At 42.8% G+C, this 22,252-nt stretch overlaps 1 protein-coding gene across 1 annotated transcript; it reads left to right on the top strand.

Annotated features, from left to right (window-relative positions):
• Positions 1-8,418: 8,418 nt before the first annotated feature.
• On the top strand, positions 8,419-22,002 carry OAT (ornithine aminotransferase). Its single transcript, XM_062001179.1, has 10 exons — positions 8,419-8,502; positions 11,528-11,754; positions 12,675-12,899; positions 13,025-13,120; positions 15,327-15,454; positions 16,973-17,095; positions 18,275-18,403; positions 19,341-19,454; positions 20,387-20,531; positions 21,467-22,002. The coding sequence occupies exons 2-10, from the start codon at positions 11,556-11,558 to the stop codon at positions 21,625-21,627; spliced, it is 1,320 nt and encodes a 439-aa protein (XP_061857163.1). The 5' UTR covers positions 8,419-8,502; positions 11,528-11,555; the 3' UTR covers positions 21,628-22,002.
• The last annotated feature ends 250 nt before the right edge of the window (positions 22,003-22,252 follow it).

Below are 22,252 nucleotides of genomic sequence, written 5' to 3'. Positions count from 1 at the left end.
TTACTACTGAAGATGTTGACTTGGAAGGTCTGTGCTAGAAAATGTACCAAACATTTCCAAATTAGTTCCTGTGGGCTGGATGCCAGGCAGCAGTTTTTCTGTAGAATACTCATGAAGGAGGTTGAGACCCTTTTCAAGATGTGGATATCTAATCCTGTGTCATTTTCTGTGACACATGTTACAACAACAGGTATGTGAAAACCTTGTCTTGGTCTACTTAGTCCAAGAGCTAAACCCTTTCTGTTGTTCGCCTCATTTCATAAACCCCAATAGATACAGTCTTTATACCACGTTCAGAAAAGCAATGAAAGGCTACGTACCTGTGTGTTTATCAATGACCTCACAAAATATAACAGCTGATCTATTAAATGCCTCATCAGCCCACTAAGTGGTCAGGTGACTCATGAATGATTGAGAAGCATCACTTTGGTTCCATATTCTGGTTACAAATGAGATCAAAGTCTGATTTTCAGCAGCTTTACAACTCACAGGCAGACGAGACGTCTAGGAAAATATTTGGTGGGCGAGATCTTCATGAAGAAAAATTGATAATAGGGTTCTTGCATCACTAGACCTGGACACATTTTGTGTTTTCTAGTATGACCCTGTTATCAGCTCAAGTCACCTTGACCAGATCTTTACAGCACTTTCTTGACACAGAAGACTCTGTTTCTGGTCATGTACTCAGTAAAAGTTTCTGGGAAGGTAATGATGTGTGCCACTCATTTACAAGCTGCGTGTTCCTGGTCTGCTTCAGCCTCTCAGTTGTCATCTTTATTATTTTATTCACAAGAGGTGTTTTGTGCTGGCTGTGATTCATGTAGCCTGTAGCAACCCTATCTTTGCTCACTACCATAGCACAAATACTAAATTCACGTTCTCTTAGATTTTCCCCTTCAAACACTAAAGAGTTCCCAAGCTAGCTTCTTTCTCAAGTTAATAATTTCATTTTCCACGTTCTGTGTAATGCCACGTGAAACAATTTACTTACTAATTTGGCATTGCAGGGAGCTTAGGCAGGTTGTAACACTGTGGAGGGGTTTCAGTACTATTCAAGATTCATGTTTTTCCACCAAGCAGCCTCTGACAAACTGAAAAAAACACATTCTGAAGATACCACACCTGTGTACAAATAAAAGATTTTACTTCTTTCTACACATGCTGATTTGTTGTAGTAGCTTTGATCATTGAGATCTTTTACTGCTATTGTTTAAAGAAAGAAGAACATTGTATTTTTTTAAGGAGAGAATGTGCAGAGACACATAGGCTTTGCCACCTGGAAACACGAAAGGATGTTAAATTTTTTGTCTGTTGATCTTTCAGCACCTGACGTAACAAATTGAGAGTCAGCTGAGGTGAAACTTTGTTTTATCCTCTCAGATTAGTTCCGTTCTTTGTTGGTGTTTCAACATCCACTACCTGGGCTGACAACTCTTGTTTAGTGTTTATGGGTAGCCATTAGACTGACAGCTCTTCTTATCATTCACTCCCTTCCACTGAATTACATGAAAAGCCATGGGTATGGGTGAATTCAAGAAATGCTGCCTTTCACTGAAACTGAAAAATGAGCCACAGAGAGCAAAGAATGGATCAAATACTTTAGTAGTTTATTTGTCTCTTCTAAGGAACATCCATATGATAAAGAGTATGTAATTTCTGTCACGATCTTTCTGCTTTCTGAAGATCTTCCTTCCTTTTGGCAATGAGCTCTCCTTATTTCTGGTATCTCAAGATGTCCAATTTTTGAAAACAGTTATTATGAGAAAAATTGTTTTAAAACAATGGACTTTAAAGCTGAGTTTCTTGCCCTAACATGTGTCAAGAAAGCCTGTAATTTTCTGAATTATCTGGCATTCTGGAAAATCTAAGGCTGAAGTCCTGAGCGGGGAAGTCGAGGAACTGACAGCATGTCATCCCGAGGCAATGACAAGTGGCAGAGGATGCTATAGGTTTCGTTGCTAATCTGTCACTGCAGTGATGCCAAGTTGAAGTCAGACTTGGTTGAGGCTTTATTGAAGTTCTTCAGTTTCAGACTACAGTAGCCCTGAGCAGATGAGTGCTCACCATTTAGCAGGATTAGCAATCTTTGTTGCAGCAATGTCAAACACTCAAGCAGCAAGGGCTGGTGTGGATGTGCTATGGTGGAATTTTGAGAAGAGTTTCCCAGCTCTTGAGATAAAGTGTATCCAGATGTTCAGTGCTCAATCCTGAGATTAACCAAATTGACACAGTATTTATACTTATAACACAGTTAGATGTATTTATGTTCATTTTCTTTATGCTCTCACGACAGTTACAGCTGCCATCTGGGTCAGATTTTGAAAGTCTGGAGAGCAGGTAAAGTAGTTGTCTGTTTGAGAGATCGCTGTCCTGATAAAATCCAAGAATGAAGAACGGAAGTGAGGGAGCAGAAGGTCTCCAGGATCCAAATTGAAATACATTTGTCCAAGGAAGAAGCACGCTCATGTGAGACACTTGAGAGACTGTCTTAGTCTCACTCTGATTCTCTTTGTGTTTTATTTTGCTATTTCTGATTTTTTTATGCTAGAAAATGCCATTTTTCAGGGTCCTGTGGATTCTCAGACTCTCATGGATCTCACACCATTTACCTAACTACAAGTTAAAGAAATAGAAGAGCTTACAACTTACCTTTAAATCTAGGTTTCACAAATAAAACGGCTCCTCTGATCTGTGGAAGGCTCTGGAAGTTGGCATTGATAAGCTGCAAAGGAAAAAAGTGGAATGTAAGCCCAAACACTGGAAACAGTGCCTAACAGAAGACAATAAAACTATTTTGATTCTATAATTCAGTTATCCTCACTGTCATCTAACCAACAGAACATCAGTGAAATCTTTGTAAAATAAGCCAACATACCTATCAGGGAAGATAAGTATTAACTATAGCTCAAGGTTTATATTACACTAGGAATATCAGCTCTAAGGGTTGTTTGTGGTGCTTTAAGCTGGGTTAGCTAACATCCATCCAATAAAACAGCACTATTTTGAGGGGGTTGTATTATGCTTTGTCAAACTATCTTGAAAGATATGAGCTAAAAATGAAATCTGTAACTGAACTTGAGAGGCAGATGTGCTTTGCATGCAGTACAATTGGTCACTCCTATCTTCTGACACACTGCACTGTAAAATATTCTAGCTGTGCTGCAGGAAAGACAGATGTTTCCTGTGCTGCAAGAAATGTCTTCATCTAGAATTCTGCTGTCAGTAAATAGCACAAACAGAAAAAACACAAACATGGGCAGTGGAAAGCCATTTTTTCTATATAAAGCACTATCAAAAATCTGCATGAACTTCAACTCTCATTGATAAAAATGAAGGGCTGAAGTGTACAAGTAGACAATTCTTGAAAGAGCCCATCTATTGGTATCTTATCACCATGGTAATAAAGCATCTTCAGCTTCTCCTTGGGTCTGTTCCAGATATATAGAGAGGAAACAGAAGGGACAGAGAAAAGCATCCCCCCTCTGTAGGTCTGATAATATACCAGATGCTTTTTAATAGTGGACTCCATCCCCAAGTTCACATGTACACGTGTTACAGGAGTCCCATCACTGCCTCCTCTTAACTTGTTAATCTTTGTTTAGATGACATGAACACCTGTAGAGTACGTGACACCATCAGACTGTTCTCAGAAAGCTGTTTGCTATGAAGTACTGGGAGAGCTGTCAGGTGGGGACTGGTTGAGTTCTCCTGGGCAATATGCTAACTGCTAGGTTTGCCTTCAAACCTGGCTCAGAGAAGTGTGTTACTTTTTTCTAAATGGCAGCACAGTTTCAACGAGAGGAGAAAGGGTGAAGACTACCCTTGTGGTTTTCCTAGACATGGGAAGAAGGATGGGATTATCTTTCTGCCAGCACTGTAGACTTGTATTGGTTTTAGCTAATTATGAACTTGCCCCTTGAGCCTCATGACTTGGATGAACTCCATAGCCAACCTGCTGACTGGTCTGGGTCTTGCTCTGGAGGTGAGGAACTCTTCCTCCGAACTCTAAGTAAGAAACTGCCATGCCATTGAAGCCTTGAACACTGATGCCATGTGCCTAAACATCAGCTATTGAGGCACTTACTGCAGCAGCCTTACGACAGCATTAAACTCAAGAAAGAGTCCTGCAATGCTGCTGCTGCACCACCACTTTCAGCATCTCACACCAGCAGCACCTTAACCCCTGGCATATGCTGAGCTTGTGCAGTAAAACCATCTTGGGAGGCCAGTTCCTTCGTATTGGCCCTACATCTGTGTAACCACAATAACTGGGATGCAATTCCTCAGTGTCTTCACATGTCTAAATCCTGACAAGCTCAATGAGCGTTTCTGCCAGAGACAGAGCTGCAGAATTACTCCTAACAACTGGCATGACTTAACTTGTTCCTTCTTATAACTTTATGGTTTACTTATATGTCAAATTGTGTTTTCTGGTTAAGCAGAATGAATATAATAACCCTTTTTCCTCAAGTAGGTCAAGATTTTCTTCTTTTCTACGGGGCAAATTACTGTAAAATGTGAATATTTCATGTCTTCTGCTTTTCATATTTTGGTTACAGTCATGTGGAGTCTTTTAGATATCTACAGGTAACTAAACAGTACACATTAAGCTTCTGCTTTCCTTTACTAAGCTTCTGCTTTCCTTTTTTAAACTACACCTATCTGAGAGCAACTGCTTGAAGAGCTGTGTTACACGGAGCTGTGACGCTGTGCACAATGTCAACTATTTACAGTTCTAACTCAGTAGCATTTAAAAAGAAGAAAAAAGGAATCTTTTCTGTGTCTTGATCATAAATGCTGAAAGCAAAGGAGGAAATAAAGTGAGCCACAACAGGACTGCACTGATCCTACACCAAACCAATCAAGTGATTACATTACACAGGGAGTTGAAGTCACTCTCTCTTGAGTGTTGAATAATTAGATTCCCATTGAGAGTTATTTCACACTCATAATTTTTAGATCTCAGAAACAGCCCATACCAGCTTAAAAAAATACATTTACAGGTAGAATCTACGCATTCCATATGAAGTCTGGATTTGAGCACATAAGCCTTTTTTCTTCTTCAAGCTTGACTCTGAAAGCAAGCAAGCCCTTTCTTGCTTGAGGCTTCTTTGTTTGTTTGTGAAACTCTACATTTCAGACACGAATCTGCAGTGTTTACTTGGGCACGGGATTGTGGTTTTCCTGGGAGCGAGGCTGGATGCCTGCCTTCTGAAATCACCTCTCAGGGCACCACGGCTCTAGCTCCATGAGGCAAACTCCAAAGTCAAGATCCTACACTTCAGCAATCAATTTTAGCTGCCTTTAGTTTGCATTTCTTTATTTCTTTTTGATGTACTGTTTTCCTCACATGATGAGTGCTATTTAATCATTTGGATTAGTTTTATCCTGCCTACATTTTTCTTTTTTCTCCAAAAAATGCACGATTGGATGAATCTAAACCAATTGGAAGGGTGCTTGAGAAAAACAGCATTTAATGCCAGGTCAAAGGCTGCCCTTGAGGTGAGTGAAAATTGAGTTTATGAATGAGCTCTCAGCATCTTATTCTTGTGACTGAATAGGTATAACTATTAGCATGACTTGAACAGGTTGATAAGTTATCTACCATGCTAATGAAATACCAAAGTGAAAAAAACCTCACTAAAAACCAAACAGGTGTCTTAAACCTGCATTTCTTCCCCAGGAAAATCCCACTGATCCCACAGATGGCAAATCCTGGACCATGTCCAACAAGGCTATGAGGATATGACAAAGAAAATTAGGCTTTTTTCCCTTTTTCCTTTTTTTTTCCCTTCATTTTTTTTTCTTATAGCAGAGTGGAACTATATCTTCTTGATCAAGTAAAATACTCCAAACAGGTGGGTTATTGATTATTTTCAGCCTTAAAATTTTAGACCTTTCACAAAAGAATTGTATCTTTAACTCAAAATAAAGGTGTTTCAATAGCTCCTAGATAATGCTTGCCACTAGGCTTAGGAAACTTGGCACAGTACAACCATGTATTCATTCAGCAGCCGTGACTAGGAAATGTGTTTTGCAATTTAGCACCTAAGGCACAACCTTTTGGTGCTTTATGTGTTCAACTTTGGCAGCAGATGTTGGCAGAATTAGGCTTGTAAGAAACACAACTATATCAGCAAATTGAGCCTAATTGTATGTGTTTTTATAAAGAGCACGGTATCATCTGTTCTGTTCCCAAACCTTGCTGCATTAAGCTGGCTGCACATTAGGAAAATTTTCTCTGAGGGCATTCTCCAAATGCACACACAATGCTGCTCCCTGACATCCAAGCTTTGAGCAATTTAGAAGATATGACAAGATTCAGGAACATTTTCAAGTGCAGAGTTGCTTTAATGTGGGGAAGATATGCTAAGTCTCTGCACTGTCAACCTAGGCTACCATGTTTTCTTTGTGGAAGAAATTAACTCTTTTTCCAGCATTGATAAACTTGTCAGGACAATTTAGGAACAAAAAAGCAAGAAGTCATCATTGCCAAGACTGAGTTTTTGGGGATTTTTCTTCCCCTCCTAGTGTGGTGGATAAAAGAAAAAGTGAAACACTCTCATTGATTCTCTTTTGGATTAAAACCAGCATGTGTCTATCAAAGATATCTCACAGTTCCTTGTAAACGTCTAGATTTTGTGGTTACAAAATGATCTCCAAGAGTAATTTAGCCTGGGGAAAGGTCAGGGTTGCACTGGCTAGTTGGAGCTTGCCCTGCTCACTGGCCAGATCCCAGCTGGAAGCCCTGGGTAAGAGCACACTGGGCCTTCCTTTAGTGGATCTCACTCCCAGCACGCTTCCCTCCCTCCCTCCCAAAGCAGCAGGGTGTGAAGACCAGAGCTTCATCAATGACACCCTACTAGCAGAGACCAGCAGCCCCGTCCTGGCAGGGCACCATGCTGGAGGAGCTGTGGAGGAAGTTGAGCTGTTCCCCAAGAATCTTTAACTATTATCTTAAATTATGTTTTTGTGAACCACATACCAAGTATAAAAAGCTCAGGAAAAAGCTCATACACAGCTTTTGTGAAGAGAAAGCACAGCACTGGCTTCTAGTATCCTCACAGTAGCCCTGCTCATGGAATACCAGAAAAGCAATGACTTGCCTATGTAGAGGACACAGGGTGGCAAGCAGCAGCCAGCTGAGAGTTACCGCGATCATCCCTCACACTTCCCGCTTTCAGGAATGTCGTCCCAGTCTCTCTCTTTTCTTTTGTCCCCTTTCTTCTTTCCCCGTGCTCACCCTTTTCTACAGCAACTTCCCAGCCGAGGGCAAGCGTGGAAGAGGGCCTGCTGGAGCTAAGCAGCAGTTTGGGCGGTGACAGACGGCGGGCGGGCAGTCGGCTTGGCCCACGGAGCTTGCAGAACTGGGGGCTTCGGCCCGCCAAGGGTGGGGAGTAATTTCTGTTGGCTTCTAGAATTGCCCTCAAGGCCCAATTCGGCAGCGGCGAGCTGTGAGGCGGCCCAGGGTGGTCCCGGTCTGAGGAGCGGTGAGGCGGCGGGAAGGACAGGGGCGGAGGGCAGCGGCTCTGAGGGGAGCTGTGAGGTGGCGGGAGGGACGGGAGCGGAGGGCAGCTGCTCTGAGGGGAGCGGTGAGGTGGCGGGAGGGATGGCAGCGGCTCTGAGGGGAGCGGTGAGGCTGCGGGAGGGACGGGACCCGCCCGCAGCGGCTCTGAGGGGAGCGGTGAGGCGGCGGGACGGACGGGAATGCAGAGCAGCAGCTCTGAGGGGAGCGGTGAGGCGGCGGGAGGGATGGCAGCGGCTCTGAGGGGAGCGGTGAGGCGGCGGGAGGGACGGGGGCGGAGGGCAGCGGCTCTGAGGGGAGCGGTGAGGCGGCGGGAGGGACGGGGGCGGAGGGCAGCGGCTCTGAGGGGAGCGGTGAGGCGGCGGGAGGGATGGCAGCGGCTCTGAGGGGAGCGGTGAGGCGGCGGGAGGGACGGGACCCGCGCGTAGCGGCTCTGAGGCGAGCGGTGAGGCGGCGGGAGGGACGGGACCCGCGAGTAGCGGCTCAGAGGGGAGCGGTGAGGCGGCGGCAGGGACGGGACCCGCGAGTAGCGGCTCTGAGGGGAGCGGTGAGGCGGCGGCAGGGACGGGACCCGCACGTAGCCGCTCTGAGGGCAGCGGTGAAGTGACGCGACCAACCGGATCCACGCGCGGCGACTCTGAGGGGAGCGAGACGAGGACCGCCTGGGCGGGGCCACGGCGCGCGAGGGTGCCGGCATCCCATTCCGATTGGCTGAGCGCTGGGTGTGTTCGCCAGTCGCGACCAATGGGAGGTGGCCGCAGGTGGGAGGGTCGGTGCCGCCGCGCGGGGAGTGGCGGGCTGCGGGGGTGGAGGCCGCCAATCCGCGACAGTAGCCAATGGACGGCGGGAGCGGCCGCGTGACGTCACGGCCCCGGGGCGTGGCGTGGGGCAGAGCGAGGAGCGGTGACAGCTGCCGCGGGCCGCCTCCGCCTCTTCCCCGCGGGCTCCGGGCCGACGCGCAGCAGCAGCAGCCGCAGGTACAGCGCGGCGGGGGCAGCCCAGCCCAGCCCGGCCCTGCCTACGAGGCTGATTCCTGCCTCCCGCCGTGCCGCGGGCATCGCCTTGCCCTGGGTTCTGGCGGCGGTACAGCGGCGGTGCGGGCGAGGCCGGCTGCGTGGGGCAGGCCGGCTGTGCGGGCAAGGCCGCAGCAGGCTGGGTCGCCACAGCAACGGGAGGGGTCGGGGCTGCCCACGGGGACCGGGTGTCGCGGGGCCGGCAGCGCCTGGCCGCAGAGAGGGCCAGGACCCGCTACGGGGTCGGGCCGTAGCCTGCCGGACTCCTCACTGACCCCAGTCCCGCGGGGGCATTTGCTGTGCGGGGGATGTGACAGAGGGTCTCTGTGGCTGTTGGCAGCTCTTCTCCCGGCCGTGGTACCATCTTTGGCCTTTGCCTTGGCCGGTGTGTGGCGAGAGGGTTCTGCTATTTTACCATAGAGTTTCTTGCTCATTCTTGTCTGTATCCTGAGCTCTTTCTGATGTGGTGTCTGTCAGACAAGACTGATAGTTTTGTCCAGACTGATATTCCTCCTGCTGTAGCTTGTCCTCTTGAACATTGGATAGTAAAGGCTGTAGCATGGCACAGATTCTTCTATGCTGTATCAACATGAACCCAAAGTGTTTTCCATGTATTTGATAATATGTGCAATTTACCTTGGGGTGCATTTTGGTATCTGTCAGGAATTGGGTCCATAAAACCATTCGGTCTACTGGTGAGGTCTGCAGGCACAGTACCCTTGTCTGGATATTCTTGCTCAACCGTTGAGCAAAGTTGTTCAAGTATGTTTTGCAGCTGTGCTTTGAGTAGCTTTTCTGTGCTGATGCAAGACCTTTTCCACTTACTTGGTGAAATGCTCTGGCTTCTGATTCTGGTACTGCAGGCTATGGTCATATTTCTCACTTCCTCACAGCTGGTACTAAGTTTGGGGGTTTTTTTGTGGGTTTTTCTTCCTGTTTCTTTTTTTCTCCCCGACCTTATTGTGCTTCTCTTTTCCCCTGACACTTCTGTTCCTCTTGTCTTGCTGATCATCAAAACTAATTTTTTCTTTGCCTTTTAACTCCAGATGCATCCATAATTCTCAGCTTCTCTCAGCCTTACTCCTAATCTCCCATGCCTTGGTTAAAATGATGTGGCCTCACCAGCAGAGTTTGCAGGACATTTCTCCTCTTGAAGGGAAAAGCTCTTTTAAAAAGTTTCAGATTAAGGTTTTCCAACCTGAAAGAAGTAAAAGAAGAACCTCAGGATTAGTGGTCTACGATTCTTCATGCAAAAAGGCAGCTCTCTGGTGCAGGGTAGATGACAGTTTCATTTCTTTACAGCTTATAATTTCAGGAATGTCTGGAAAATCTCCAAAAATATCAAAGCTTATGATGGAATGAGCTGGAGGAATGGCACAAGGAGGTGTGCCAGGGGCCAGCATGTCACACACTGATTACATTTTAGGAGTTAAACAAGTTGTAATTTTGAGTGGAGCAGCTGAGCTGAGTTTCTGTCAAGTATTTCCCTTGCACAGAGAAGCATTTGTCTTTTTTATTTGCAAAGTCTTTGAATAACAGTCCTGAAAAGTATTAACGGCATTGATGATAGCTGGTAAAATGCCCAGAGCTGTGAAGCTGCTATTCATCTTTTGCTGGAATGGAGACTGTTGACTCTTCCTAAAGACTTGGATTTTGGTAGCTGATTTTGATACATGCAGAAAATAGTCTTCTGGCTTTGCTTAGAAGTGAGAAGCAGCAATGTAACATCTGAGAAGTCCGCTGAAAGAAATGCCTCTCTGTTTATGGTGACAGGCTCAGTGTGCAGACCTCTTCCAAAACAAACTTAGAATAAATCCATTACATAATATTTCTGCCTCTGCAAACAGCCTGAAATAACATCACCCTTGTGCAAACCATCCCTGCATTTTCCTGGTGATATTTGATAACTGTATTTCGGTGAAGTTTTAGGGTGAGCTGTTGTTGTTAAGTCATCCAGCAGCGTCACGGCCACTTAGCGCTTCAGTTTGCCTGGAGTACCTTGCATTTGGTAATCACAGTGTTTGTCATTTGAGAACTCTCAGTCTTGCTAAAGTCATCTTTGTTTCCTCGGTGGCTCTCTGCTCTTCCCAGTACTTGGTGCTGTGAGGAGAGAGTGCTTGAGGAGCTTTTAAAACACCAACTCAGTTTCTCTTCTCTGGGATGTATCTTTATGTCGACTAAAATGAAGGCACAGGGAGGAAATGCAAGTGCCTTTGGCTTGTGAAATTCCACCAGCACATTATCTTTAGGTGTTCACAGTACAAGGTTATGTGTTCAGGAGAAATTGCTGAGTTTTACTAAGAAAATGCAGGGTGCTCTAGTGATGATTAATATCTGCCATACTATTACTTTCCATCTTTATTCTTGATGGCCTTAAAACGCTACTGGCAGCAAGTGCTTTATGTGTAGGTGACAACATTTTTAAGTCAAGAATGCAACTTCACATAAAAAGTCACACGTTTGACTTCTTAAAGCTGACTTCAGTTGAAACTAAGCAATCCTTTATCAAATTGGGTAATAACAGCTAAGCATTGTTTGGGGTCAGGTACTTCTCTCCAGTATTTTATCTACTTTCTGATTTTGTGCCAAGATATAGAAATCTTTGTTACATGAAAGGCATTTCAGTAGCTCAAGAAGTTTGATAAACTTCATGTCGTTACTGTAGTTTATATTAATAAACCTAGTCCCAACTTTAAGGCACAATGAAAAAGGAACAGTTATGGGAAAAATTATATGAGTAGTTGATAGACTTAGTGAGTCACACACATTAGTTTTCTTTATGATATTGTGAGTGTGCATTAAAACAGGAAAAACTCTGTATTTTAAGTTAGTACTGTATTCATTTAGACTTCATATAAGCTTTCTTGATTGCAAAAGAGCTGAGAAACCTGTAATTCTGGCAGCAAAGCCACTTTAATCATGTCATGCATTTCTCTTGAAGTGTCCTTAGTGCTAATTGTTATCTTTCTTTCCGTTTTTTCTCCCTCAGATCTATAACAGCATACCTGAAGTCGATAATGTTTTCCAAGCTCAGCTGCCCTCAGAGCATTGCTGCTCTCTATCGAGGTGTTCATGCTTCACTGAGTTCTGCTGCCTCAGTTGCTACCAAGAAAACCATTCAAGGGCCTCCATCTTCTGATTACATATTTGAACGTGAGGCTAAATATGGAGCCCACAATTATCACCCACTACCTGTTGCTCTGGAAAGAGGAAAAGGTATTTTATTTAAGTTTCCCTGAGGGGTGTAGGTGGGATGTGTATGTGTGTGGATGGGATGGGATCACAGCTTAATGATTTTGACCTAGTCAGTTTCTGAACCTTTGGGGTGTTTCTTGGGCAGGTAGGGTGGGTGAGATTGAGATAATGAAATAAAGACAGGTTAGAGAACTGGATCATTATGTATAAGAGTGCCTGATAAAATTGTAGTCTCTCTGAAATGACTTACCTAAATAGAGTTCTAAGTTCTAATAACCTTTGAAACTTTGTTTCTTCTCTTACCTTGTGTGGAGAGGTTTAACCTTGATGTGAACATGAAAAGGTGCATTGAAACCATTATTTAAGTCCTTGCCCACTGTTCTCATGTTATTGCTTAATTTAAATTTACTGTGGCCTTATGTTTAAGGGGCTTTTTTGTGCTCTGCAGGTTAAATTCTGTGAGTTTATATCAAATTTTCATCAGTGTAGTGATCCAATGGTTTATCAGTACACCTTTTGACAGAGCTCTCAGTCTCTGGATTCTGTTGGTTTTGCTCTTTTTTAATGACCTCTAACTTACTATTTCTTTTACAGAAGTATTGTTCTCTATCCCCTTTTTAGGACCTAAAACAGGGACTTGGAGGGGAAGTTTCCCATATAGAACTGTTTCCCATATGAAGCTGCTATTCCACTAAGTTATTTAGTGGAATGGTAGCTTTATATGGAAATTGCTTCTTTTCTTGATTCCTCTTTGGTCATTTATTTGTACTGTACTAGTTTGTTGCTCATGCTCTCCTTATAATTCAGGTATGCCCTAAGAAGCAGCAAGAATACCATTTGTATTTGACCAAGGTTGTGTTGTAGCTCTTGGCTTATACCATTTAATATGATCTCATGTCTTCCATTTATATTATGTATTGACCATACCTTTGTTTTCCTAGGTATTTATGTGTGGGATGTTGAAGGTAGAAAGTATTTTGACTTTCTGAGTGCTTACAGTGCTGTTAATCAAGGCCACTGTCATCCAAAGATTGTGAATGCTCTGAAAGCTCAGTCTGAAAAACTGACCCTTACATCCAGAGCATTCTACAACGATGTGCTTGGTGAATATGAGGAGTTTGTCACCAAAATGTTCAATTATAACAAAGTCCTTCCCATGAACACGGGTAAGATTTTATTTCCATGGTTGTTTTTTTCTTGCCTGTAAGATTCAATGGCTTTGTAACATTTGGTACAGCATTAATGGCTTGGATCATGTGCAAGTGTGATAATGGTGCTGCTTATGTTTTAGGAGTGGAAGCTGGAGAAACTGCCTGTAAGTTGGCTCGGAAGTGGGCATACACTGTGAAAGGAATTCCTAAATACAAAGCAAAGATTCTTTTTGCTGGTATGTAAAGTGCATGTTTCGAGTTGAGGTATCAAGAAGGAAAAGAGCTGCAGACACCAAAAACTTACTATTGTGGTTAAACCAGTCCTTGCAGGACCTTGAGGTTCTCTAAGTGTCTCCTTCTAAGTTCTGAAGTTCAGCCTTAAACGTATCCTGTTAAGAAAATACTCTGTGTGTGCTTCTGCCTCTTTGATTTTAACCTTAAATAGTCACAATGAGTTGTAAACTTTTGAATAACTATAATATCCTTTAAAAAACACACTTGACCTTAATAGAAGTGATTGTAAAAGCAAGAGGTATGAGTATTATTCCTAAGACAAATCCATTTCAGATGGATTCATGTGGAGGGTTGTGCATCAAGAGGCAATGAGGACAGATATGCTTTGTCAAGAGCTTCTGGTGGTGTCTGTTTTTGTGTGGGAAATGCAGCAATGAGCTTAAATCCAGGAAGGAAATAGTAGTTAATACAGTGGTGTGTAAAGCTTTGTAAACAGCACTTGAATCATAAAGTGGACCTTATTTGGTACTATATTTTAGCTGTCAAGATTTGATGAGTAGCTACCTAAGTCACATGGAAAGTGCATTCAGTCCTTCATGCTCTTTTAAACGCTGCTTAGGTGTTGAAGTGCAGTATCTTACTCCTAACTCTTTGATCTTTAGATACCTTTCTCTTGAACTTAGTCCTCAGACTGCTGCTACCACTCTCATAGATGCCACCTTTGGGTTAAGCTCATTCCATCTTAGGCTTTCCCTACTGGTGATTCTCTTCTGCATTTGTAGGGTCTTCCAGAAGCTGACATTAACCCAGTGAAGCCATATTGTAGTCTTGATCATAAAGTGAGGGTAAAAGCAACGTTGCTAGAAGAAATATGGGGCCCTGGAGAGTCCTGGATATATAGGTGGTATGCTTCCTCTCATGCTGGCTCTGCTTGGCTCTGTCACAGAGAGAGATTTCCTGACCCTGAAGAGGTTACTTGGCCTATTTGTCTAATAAACTGTCATTAGCCAGCATTTATGAATCAAAATCCATAGTTGAATATTGCATTAAGGTTTCTGTGACCAGTTAGATTTTTCTCTGTTTTTTCCTGTTCTTCAGGGAGTTCTTTGAACAATTGTTCTTCTCTTCCATATATATTTGATTGTGCACTTCAGTCAATGAACTTAGTTACTAAATGCTTTCTCATCTTGACGGACTGGACATGGTCTCCATTTTAATGATCCCATTCCCTTAACCACAATATATAATTATGTGCCAAGTAGCTGGAAAAGAAATTAGTCACCAGCCAGCATTTTGGCAGAAAAAAAAGCTCTCTTGGGTAGGCAGGGTCAAAATGAAAAATAGCTTTTAAACATCAGTCCAGAGAACTTGAGGTAGAGTCTGTGCTTGCTAGTGAGCCAGTTGGGAAACTGGAGTGCTGAGATGGAGACAGCCTGCCATCATGTGATTCAGGCTTCAGGGCTTTGTTTCAGGATGCAGAGGATTGCACTAAAGTAACCTTGAGGTGACAAGCAGGTGACTTGGCAAAGCCTGGCAGGGATTGTTCTGCTGGGAGGCATTGCTGTGCTCAGTACTGCAGTGCTATTTACAGTGGTGTATGGATGTCTAGGGGCTGGCTACATCCCTCATAGTTGACTTGAGGATTTCCTGCAGATTGAGAATGTCCTCTGCCCTCAGGATCACAGTTACCCAGAGAAATTTGTGGGGAAAAGAAAGAAGAGGCATGTAATGCTCTGAAGGCATTGAACCCCTAATCTTCCTAAGTCTTATTAAACACCTTAACAATTAGCTCAGATCATGTTGATGTAACTGGAACATTAAAATGAATAAATCTCAGTCTTGGTGACAGTTGGTTCCTAGACATTTTAACCAGTACTTCTCAATGTTTTAACAAATACAAATGGCTTCTCTTGGAACTCTGAAACCCATAGAAATGTACTTTTTGACTTAGGCTTGCTGTCAGCTTTATTTTTAGGACCTAAATTCTAGATGATGTTGACTCTTTCCTCTGCATTTAGTGAGTAATATTTATGTATAAACTGTGCATATTCCTTAAAACAATCCCATCTTCCTGAGTTACTTTCAATTCTTCAGGCTGCTAACAAAGCTTGTGGAAACTATTTTGTATACTTGCCAGGTCTTACAGTACAATTTTCTTTTGCTTTTGATATGTGCTTGTGTTCTTTTTTTAATTCCTTTTTTTTTTAGCTGGCAACTTCTGGGGCAGAACCATGTCTGCTATCTCGAGTTCTACTGACCCAACCAGCTATGATGGATTTGGACCCTTTATGCCAGGTTTTGAAGTGATCCCATACAATGACCTGCCAGCTCTTGAGGTATTTGACAGTTTTTGTTCTTTTGTAAGAAATGATTTTACAGTGTCTCTTTGGTAAATAGCAAGGCATGTGAACCAGAAGCTCACCCTTTGAAACATGTGCTTTGAAATTAGGATCTATGTATCTAGACATATATAAGGAATATATCTGTTATAATTACATCTAGGAAACATGGATAAATTCTGCTTTGGTTTTGATTTTCAGCTTTCTTTTAGGATGTGGGAAAACCATATGATCTGTTTCATTTCCCACATCACTAAGATGGTAAAGGTAGCATACATTCCAAATTCAAGACTTAGATTCTGAAGCTAAGGTCTTTACCTACCTTTATCAGAAATGCTGTGCATTCTGCAATGACCAAGTGTCCATAATTCACTGCACTTGTAAACAAGTCTTTCCAGTTTTACAACATCCTTGAAACCATGCTAGGCTGCTGTTTCACTTAAGCTACTGATTCTGCATTTCCTGGTTTCTGAGATGTATTCTGTCAAGCTGTTGGGGAGGGTTGACCTTCAGTAGTCTAAAATTTACCACTCTCATAACATGGGCTTAAATGTTAAAGGGTAGTGGTGTCATAGGGTGCTGGACTTGGGACCTGTGAGGCAAGAAGGTTCCAGCTAAACACAGATAGTCCTGAAATGGAACATTTCCATTTTTCCATCATCTGGGGACATCACTTCCACGAGTGACAGATTGGCTGGCCTCCTGTGCCTGTTTACACTGCTCAGTACAAGTGAGTCACCTGTAGAGATTGGAGGACTTGCAGGACAGAGATGTTTGCCTCTGAGGAATTTGATTAGGGGAAGCAAAGGTCTCTCAGTGTATTACAGTTGCAGTGTGGAAAAGCTTACTCAGATTTGAACCTGCATAAGGCTACCCACTGTAAAAGCCCTGTAAGCATTTAGTGGCTTTCAGCCAACTTTATCAAGGCCTCAGATGTGCTCTGGAAACTTGAAACGTAGATCCCTGTCCATCAGACAGAGAACTGAATTCGTTCTGCTTATAGCCAATACTGAGGAAAGCTGTGGCAAATTCATGCTGGGAATCATTTCATCTCTTGGAGTCTCATGGACTTCTAAACCTTTGAGAACTTGGTGCAAGAACATAGCTGTGGACTTTGCTTGAAGGTAACTAAATTGTTGCGGGGAGGCTCCATTCTTGTTTGAGGTATGCTGGGGGAGTGTTGAGCAATTATTTGTCTTGTATGGAGTGATGCAAAATGGAAGGTATTTCTGAGGCAATTTATGAAGTGATTTGATAATCTGACTGCTTGGGTTTGCAATTTTTAAGGTTTGTGACTTCCTAAACGCTCACATCAGCTGATTTTTCAAGGCTTCAGTGTTGCAACTGAAATGCACTCAGAGATAGCTGTCTGACATGAATGCTGTTATCATCATTTGATGTAGAACACCACGGTTAGAACTGGGTTCTACTGCATGTATTCTCTCTTTCCTAAAGTGGACCTGAGTCAAAGATTTCTCCTTTTTGTCTTTCCTCTCCACATGTCCATTTTGACAGCGAGCTCTTCAAGATCCCAACGTTGCAGCTTTCATGGTCGAACCAATTCAAGGTGAAGCAGGTGTGGTTGTTCCTGACAAAGGTTATCTCACAGGAGTGCGGGACCTCTGCACGAAACACAATGTAAGGAATTTGCTGTAACAAAGTGACTGCAACATTACCCACTGTGTTTGCTGGCATATGTTGTAAAGTCATCCTCGTGTGCAAGGGTTAGGATTCCATACACCAGGAAATACTGCTTAGCACTGTACATGTTTCCCTGTTTCTTACTGCTGTCCATGCGATAAGTTTCTAATGAATGTGCTTAGATTAAATTAATTGCACTTCCAATTTCTCTGTCAAGTGCGAAGTTTCTTGGACTAGTAGCCATTACTGCAGTGGTTCTGCCATGGCTAACAAGGGACCTTGTTGCTGGAGTGCACAAGTGCTACCAAGAGTTAGTAATGAGTCACAGAATGAAACACTCAAGTAAATAATCATATGCTTATGAATGTCCTTTTAAGATCTCTGAAGAGCAGAGGTTGTCTAGTTTTGTTCTTTTGTTTGGCATTTCCTTAGATGCTGTTTCATACCACATTCCTGACTCCCATTCTGAAACTATGTCCTGCCTGAATTCTAGTAAGAAACATTTAGTTTGGAGAGTGGACCATTAGATCCATAATTTGTAATCTGTGCTAGTGGAGACACATTGAATTACAGTTGCATTCAGTGTCTGTGGAAGGATGCACTTATATATATTCCCATGTCCTTCAATTGTCTGTGTGTACTGCTAATTCTCACAAGCAGGCTGCCATGCTTTCTTACTCTGGGACTGATTTGGTCAGCCTCTCCCATACATCCAGGCTTAGGGGACCAAGATCAAAAGCTTGGGTTTAGGCTCTCAGAGGTATTTAGGCACATCAACATCAGACTACAAAACTTGTAGAGTTGCTAAATGAATGATGCACTGGGGGTAAAGAAAGATGAATCCTAACTTTTTGGAAATCCCACTCGTGGTTATATTGCAAACAGATTTGGGTTGGGTTGGACAACCTGATGTGCAGTATGCTCTGCAAAGAAAAGATGATGTCAGGGAGAGAAGGCAGTGTGTTCACTAGTCAGTATTTTGACATTTCATACAATATGTGAGTCTCCAGGAGGTTTAGAGGACGTAAACCAAGTACCTTCATATGCTTGGGGTAGTGCAGCTGGAAGGTCTTTCAGTACCTGGGTGTGGTTATGCTGTATGGTTTGAATTGAGTTAGGAATGGGAGCAAAAGCCATTCTCTGACATGTGTGGATTTTCTTTTTGTCTCTATAAAGGTTCTATTTATTGCTGATGAAGTACAGACTGGCTTGGCCAGAACAGGGAAGATGCTGGCTGTTGACCATGAAGATGTGAGACCTGATATAGTTCTTCTTGGAAAGGCCCTTTCTGGTGGCTTGTATCCTGTGAGTAACAAACAAGCACCTATATGTCAAATAATGATTTTTCACTGAAAGTCTACTAGTTGGAAGGAAAACAAAGACATTTGTTGTGTTTGGAAATTGGTGTTTATAAAATGAACTGGGATTTATGACAGAGATAGTCCAACCTGTGAGAGAAACGTAAGAAAAAAGTAGAATACATCATGTTACATTTATAGCTGAAATGGCTGTGTAATGTCCCTGAATTGCTGTGCTGGTATTTCTTAGGCTTGGAGGTTACTAGACAACATTACCTTAGGGTGGTGAGTTTTAGGTGTTTTGGCTCTTGTCAATTAATTGAATGGATTTGGTATATATGTTTTCTCCAGTTTGCTGTTACTCTAGCAGGAAAATAAGCATTCAGTGGTCAGCCTTTCGTTCTGGAATTACTGGTTAGTCTCTTGTACTCTCTTTGGAGAGTAATTTATTGCAGTCTTGCTGTGGTTAATTTCTAGATGAATTCTGTAAAGGGAAAAAAAGATGTGTGTTAAAACATATAGTATAAAGCTATTTCTGAACAACTAGCATTATTTCACTGGTTTGGCATGCCCACATGACTGATTTCATCCTCTTTGAAGTGACTGAAATTCATGCTGGAAGTTGCAACCTGCCTTGAACAGCTTCTGACTGCTTGAAGCTATTTCTGAGTTGGTAAACAGGTTATTGAAGCTTAAACTTTTGAAATAATATCCAGTTTAGAGAAATACCCTTCATCTGTAGTTAGGTGTGTTATGTTACCACTATGGCTAAGTGTGTTTAAGGGGATTAAGTTGTTAACGTGGTTTTCAGGTGTGCTGGAATTTATCACCACAGGCTGCAAATGATCCTTTCCTGAGCCTTAAGGAAAAGTTTGCTTCAGAGACATTGAAGTTTAGTGTTCTAAATATATATTTAAAGGAGTTGTCTGACCTTTCCATTTCAGGTCTCAGCAGTACTGTGTGATGATGAAGTTATGCTGACCATTAAGCCAGGTGAACATGGATCTACATATGGAGGAAATCCGTTAGCTTGCCGTGTTGCAATGGCAGCACTGGAGGTTTGTGTCAGCTGATGGAGATTTGGATTCCAAAGAAAACAGGGTCTTTGCTTAAATAAATGATATTATAAATTATATTGTTTGTTGTGCTACAAGTAAAATGTAGCTTTATGCATGGGAAATTGGGAGTGGTTAACTGTTCACATAGATCACCAAGCAAATTCCAAAGCCTTTGCTAGAAATCTCTCCTAATTTCTGTGTATTTTATGATCTTAAATAACAAAATGAACTGTATCTAGGAGCAGTCTCAAGGTCCTTGTGTAAACTTGCTGAAATAGTTTCACTGAGTTCAGAAAGACATTTTGGTTGTGGAGGCTCCTTCCTTGGAGGGCTTCAAGACCCACCTGGACATGTTCCTATGTGACCTGATCTAGGTGAACCTGCTTCTGCAGGGGGATTGGACTGGATGATCTCTAAAGGTCCCTTCCAACCCTACCATTCTATGACTTTAAAATTGGCTTACTGTACCACATTGCAGAGGCTGCTGCTCTCTGAGCATGTAATGTATATCTGCTACTGGAGCTCAAACAGAAGCCGATAAAATGTCTTGTCCAGAGCCCATGTTTTAGTTGCTGTGTAACTGTGTAATTGGCTACATGTAGTGCAAGTCACTCAGAAAGCCTCATCATTACCCAGCATGTGGGCTTGGACAGATTAAGAGTTTTCAGAGGTTGACTGTTTCCTTGTAAATAAAAGCAAATGAAAGGCAATTAATTTGGAATAAAAAATCAAACAGATTATTGTTTCCTGTAAATAGGAATGAGTAAAGGCTCAGTACTAATCTGCTTGAATGTGTAGCCTTTGCAGTGACACTTTGGGTGCAACAGCTTTGGTATCTCAGCAATTGTAGTGTTATTAGTCATCTATTTCAGCCTGGTACCTAAACCAAATGCAATGCCGTTCAGCTCACTGTAGATCTGACTTCCCTTCAGGTAATTGAAGAGGAAAACTTGGTTAAAAATGCAGAAGTAATGGGCAACATCCTAAGAAACGAGCTCATGAAGACACCATCTGATATTGTGACTGCTGTAAGAGGAAGAGGACTATTAAATGCAATCGTAATTCGGGAAACTAAAGGTAAGGAAATACAATGAGCTGCACAACCATAGCATCAACAGGTATTTGTCATTTTAATTGCAAGTATCTGAGTGTCGAGAATGTCTTACAGGCATCATGTTTGGGTTCAGATCTTGGCTGCAGTACCTGCTGCAAACCTATTCAAGTGTCTGTGTGCTGTCAGAATTAGGGTTGGGGTTTTTTTACTAAGTAGGTCTGAGCAGTTGGGATTTATTTTAGTTATTTGGATTGTTTCCTGGTTTGATGATGTTCAGACCTGATGGTGAATCTAGCTCTCAACACATAGCCTTTTGTCTCCTCACCTGAAGACAACTGGCCATATCTGCAGAGCTAGTTTCTATCAGGTTATGGAAGAACTGGCTGAAGATGTTTGTTCCAGGATAGTTAAAGAGACAAGGAATTCAGGAAGGAAGGAAAGGAAAAGGAAGGAAAAAGCTAATGATTGAGAACAAGTTTCTAGGAATTAATACCTTCTGCTTAGAAGCCAGAGCAGACAACTGGTTTTGCCACAAGCATGGCAAGTGACAAAGGGGAGCAGGGAGGTGTAATATGCATAGATGCCAAGCGCCGAAATCCAAGCATAAATGTAACTGTCTGAAGTGCTGCTCAGATGTTCTCCTGCCTCCCCTTTGCATGGTTCACTTTTTAAAGTTTATTGCTGTATCTAGACAAGCAGTCAGCTGTGTAGCAACAAAACTTGCTCTTCCAGAGGCAAACTGGTGAGCAGGTTTGCAGCAGTCTCTCATGCTCACTGCAAATTCCGGGGAGCTGCTCAGGTGCTCAGAAGCAACCACATCGTTTGTGAGAAGGAAAACACTTTGTCTTTTCATTGCCAGGTGGCCAACACTTGACAGTCTGGCCCCACATACCATATGCTGCAATTGTGCCCCTTCTACTGTAGCCTCAAATGTCCTTTCTTTTCCCTTGGCTCGTAGACTATGATGCCTGGAAGGTGTGTTTGCGGCTTCGCGACAACGGACTCCTTGCCAAACCTACCCATGGTGACATCATTCGTCTGGCTCCACCCCTTGTGATCAAGGAGGATGAAATCAGAGAGTGCATCGAAATCATTCATAAGACCATTCTGTCTTTCTAAACACATGGCTTTAAAAGTATATCTGCTGACTGGCCCAAGGTGGTGTGTTGAAACATGTACGGTGAAGGCCTGCTCTTGGAGCAAGCATCTTTCCTTTTATCTGAGAGGACTTAACTCCTAAAGTACAGCAATGACTTTAAGTGATAATGGCTCTGAGGAAAATAAAGGATTTAAAAGAGCTTCCAATCTTAGAATACTTTAAAGTGCTGAGGTTCTGTTCATCTAGTCATGTACCTAGTGAACAGTGAAGTAAGAATGTCTGAGGGGAGATATCTGTCAAGATGTGTTTGGTTGTTCAAAGTCTTGCCCAAAGTTTAAGTGTAATTAATATATTATTAAAGGTTGCTTTGCACTCTCATGTCACTCTCCAAAACACCCCATTTGTCATTTTTTGCCAGGTGGTGAGATGTCTGCAGGGTGGAAGCACTTGTCATTATGGATGAGTTTCTGTTTCTCATTTGTAGCTAGAAAAAAACCTTTAAATGCTGAAGGTGTGACAAAGTGGGAGTTAACACTGTTCAACCTGACAGGCATCGAGCTGTGTTCTGTATGTACACTGTTTTCATTGCATGACAAGAGATGCTGCTTTCAAGCCTGGTCTCAGTGTTTGGCTTTGCAATCTTGT

The sequence above is a fragment of the Colius striatus genome, chromosome 8 (assembly GCF_028858725.1).
Source record: "Colius striatus isolate bColStr4 chromosome 8, bColStr4.1.hap1, whole genome shotgun sequence".
NCBI lineage: Eukaryota > Metazoa > Chordata > Aves > Coliiformes > Coliidae > Colius > Colius striatus.
Note: the sequence above shows the minus strand (reverse complement) of the source record. Positions and strands in the feature narration are given on the sequence as shown.

Coding starts and splice junctions, on each gene's coding strand:
- OAT (XM_062001179.1), top strand. CDS start 11,556: ATGTTTTCCAAGCTCAGCTGCCCTCAGAGCATTGCTGCTCTCTATCGA. Junction 15,455..16,972: donor ATGACCTGCCAGCTCTTGAG/GTATTTGACAGT, acceptor CCATTTTGACAG/CGAGCTCTTCAAGATCCCAA. Junction 19,455..20,386: donor TTGCAATGGCAGCACTGGAG/GTTTGTGTCAGC, acceptor ACTTCCCTTCAG/GTAATTGAAGAGGAAAACTT.